Genomic DNA, 2,210 nt, shown 5'->3' on the forward strand with positions numbered 1-2,210 from the left:
CAAAAAGTGATCCTACAAGGGTTCCGTTTTTTCCTTTTGAGGTACGGAACCCTAAAAACGACGAGGAATGCGCGTATTGCGCGTGCATACTCGCTCGATAAATGAGGATAATCTGCCATTTAACGTTACCCAAGCTTACCGGTAAATAGTAATATAAATACCGTTAAAATGATTTAACGATACTTTTGATTTAACGTTAATTTAATGAATAGCTGATAACGTTACCATTTTTTTTACCGGTAAAAAGTTGTATAAGTAACGGTAAATCGTTTAACGTTAATTATGATTTAACGTTAAATCTGTTTGACAGTTGGTAACGTTACCATTTTTTAACGGTATTTGAAGCCCTGCCTGTCAGTTTCTATGGGCGTATACTAAAAAAACAGGGTCGGTATTTCCATGTCGGTGTTATCCGGGCCGGGAAAGAGTGTCGCCCGAGCGCTCGTTGGAAGTCGCTAGTTGTAAAGTTTTATGTTTTTATATTGATTTTTTCAATGTAACAATTATTTCTTTTTGAGTATTTTGACAAAAAAATCAGCAAAATGACGAGTTCAAACAAATATCTACTACTTTTGTGTTTAACGTTAACAACATGGAAAACAGGTACGTTTAGGGCGTTGTTCTCTATTCGAAACTTTCAAGATTTCCTTTTGTTTTAATTTGTTTATTTTTTAGTTGAATCAATAAACTGTTATCAGTGTTCGGGGACGGACTCTGAAAATCCGTTCGAGTGTAATGAGTATTTTGATAACGACATAGACATTCTACCGAAGGATTGTTCTTCCATTCATAATGCCCAGTATTGTATAAAACACGTCGGGCGATATGAAGGTGAGAAATTTGGGTAAACTCGCCGGTATGTGGTTACTAACAATAGAAATTAACCATAACAGTAACGGAATAATAATATGCACTTCATACTAATCATGGTGTATTCATGTAGCAAATCCGTTCACAACAACGGCTATGTAAACGGAAACTGCCTGTATACATTATTTACAAAGAAAATAAATATCACTACTATTAATCAATCTAACAAATTCCAATTAGGTCTAGCTATAGAGTGCTATCAGTGCAACTCTTCAACTACAATGGAGTGTGGTGACGGCCTTATGCACCTGGATGGAGGAGTTCTAAAGCCAACTTCTTGTGAACATGTGTTTGATGCTCAATACTGCATTAAACATACAGGTTTATCATTATTCTCAATAGTACTGTTGCACATAAACATAGTCAGTGACATTACCAATTTCATATGAGAATTTTGACCCGACTTATCATTATTTCTATTGAAAATTTGCCTTTGACATTGAAATCTACAAAAATGTGATTTTATATAAGTATTTATCAACACACTTATAAAAAACAAGAAAAAATACATTAAAAGATACATGATTAAAAGCAAGGGCGTCACCAGGGGGAAGCAGGGAGGGGCAGCTGCCCCCTAGAGATTCTAAAATGTTGCCAAACCAATCAAACCAGAAAAGCAATCAAACCAGTCCTAAGTCTGACTTGACTTGCTTGATCGATCATTCCTGTACGAAACCGAAACTCGAATGAATTCACCAATTCCAATAACAACCTACAATTCATAGTTTTCTCATTCTCCATATCAACTTGCCCCCACTGGCCATCGGCTTGTGACGCACTTGATTAACCCTTAATTGGCAAGAGTAAAAAAATACAAAAACAAGTGATACAGTATCATACCTTATTTAATACCGTCTTAGGGTCTACAGAAAAATGAAAAAAAAAATCTAGCATTATTGGTTTTTCAGAAAATCTATGTACATCACCATGCACGTTGCCAATTCTATAAGAACAAAGTAACATTATTTTGTGTACACGCTGGTTACCGCTGCCAATGAGGCAGTAAACTTTTATATAAAAAAAACCTAAATTATTTAAAAAAAAAATCATTTATACTTGGTTTTGGTATATTTGGTATTGGTATTTTAACTAAATGTAAACAAAACACCGTCAATTGGTGTCTTAAATATGAAATTTCCCCATTAAACTATCTAAACATACTGTCTGTATTGAAATACACTAGTCTAGTTAGTATTACAATGATAGACAAGTAAAATGTTTAAATCCTTGAATGTGACAAATCTAGCAACTGAAGTTTGTTTACATTTACTTAAATACTCGTACCTATCCAAATCAAATATAGTGTGGAACTGTCGAAAGCAATTTCGTGTTTTCCAACA

At 34.3% G+C, this 2,210-nt stretch overlaps 1 protein-coding gene across 1 annotated transcript; it reads left to right on the forward strand.

Moving 5' to 3' along the window:
* Positions 1–422: 422 nt before the first annotated feature.
* On the forward strand, positions 423–1,624 carry LOC141436258 (UPAR/Ly6 domain-containing protein bou-like). The gene is made up of 3 exons (XM_074099161.1): positions 423–603; positions 676–831; positions 1,051–1,624. Exons 1-3 carry the CDS (start codon positions 543–545, stop codon positions 1,257–1,259), a joined length of 426 nt encoding a protein of 141 aa, XP_073955262.1. The 5' UTR covers positions 423–542; the 3' UTR covers positions 1,260–1,624.
* Positions 1,625–2,210: the final 586 nt, after the last annotated feature.

The sequence above is a fragment of the Choristoneura fumiferana genome, chromosome 16 (genome assembly GCF_025370935.1).
Source record: "Choristoneura fumiferana chromosome 16, NRCan_CFum_1, whole genome shotgun sequence".
Taxonomy (NCBI): domain Eukaryota; kingdom Metazoa; phylum Arthropoda; class Insecta; order Lepidoptera; family Tortricidae; genus Choristoneura; species Choristoneura fumiferana.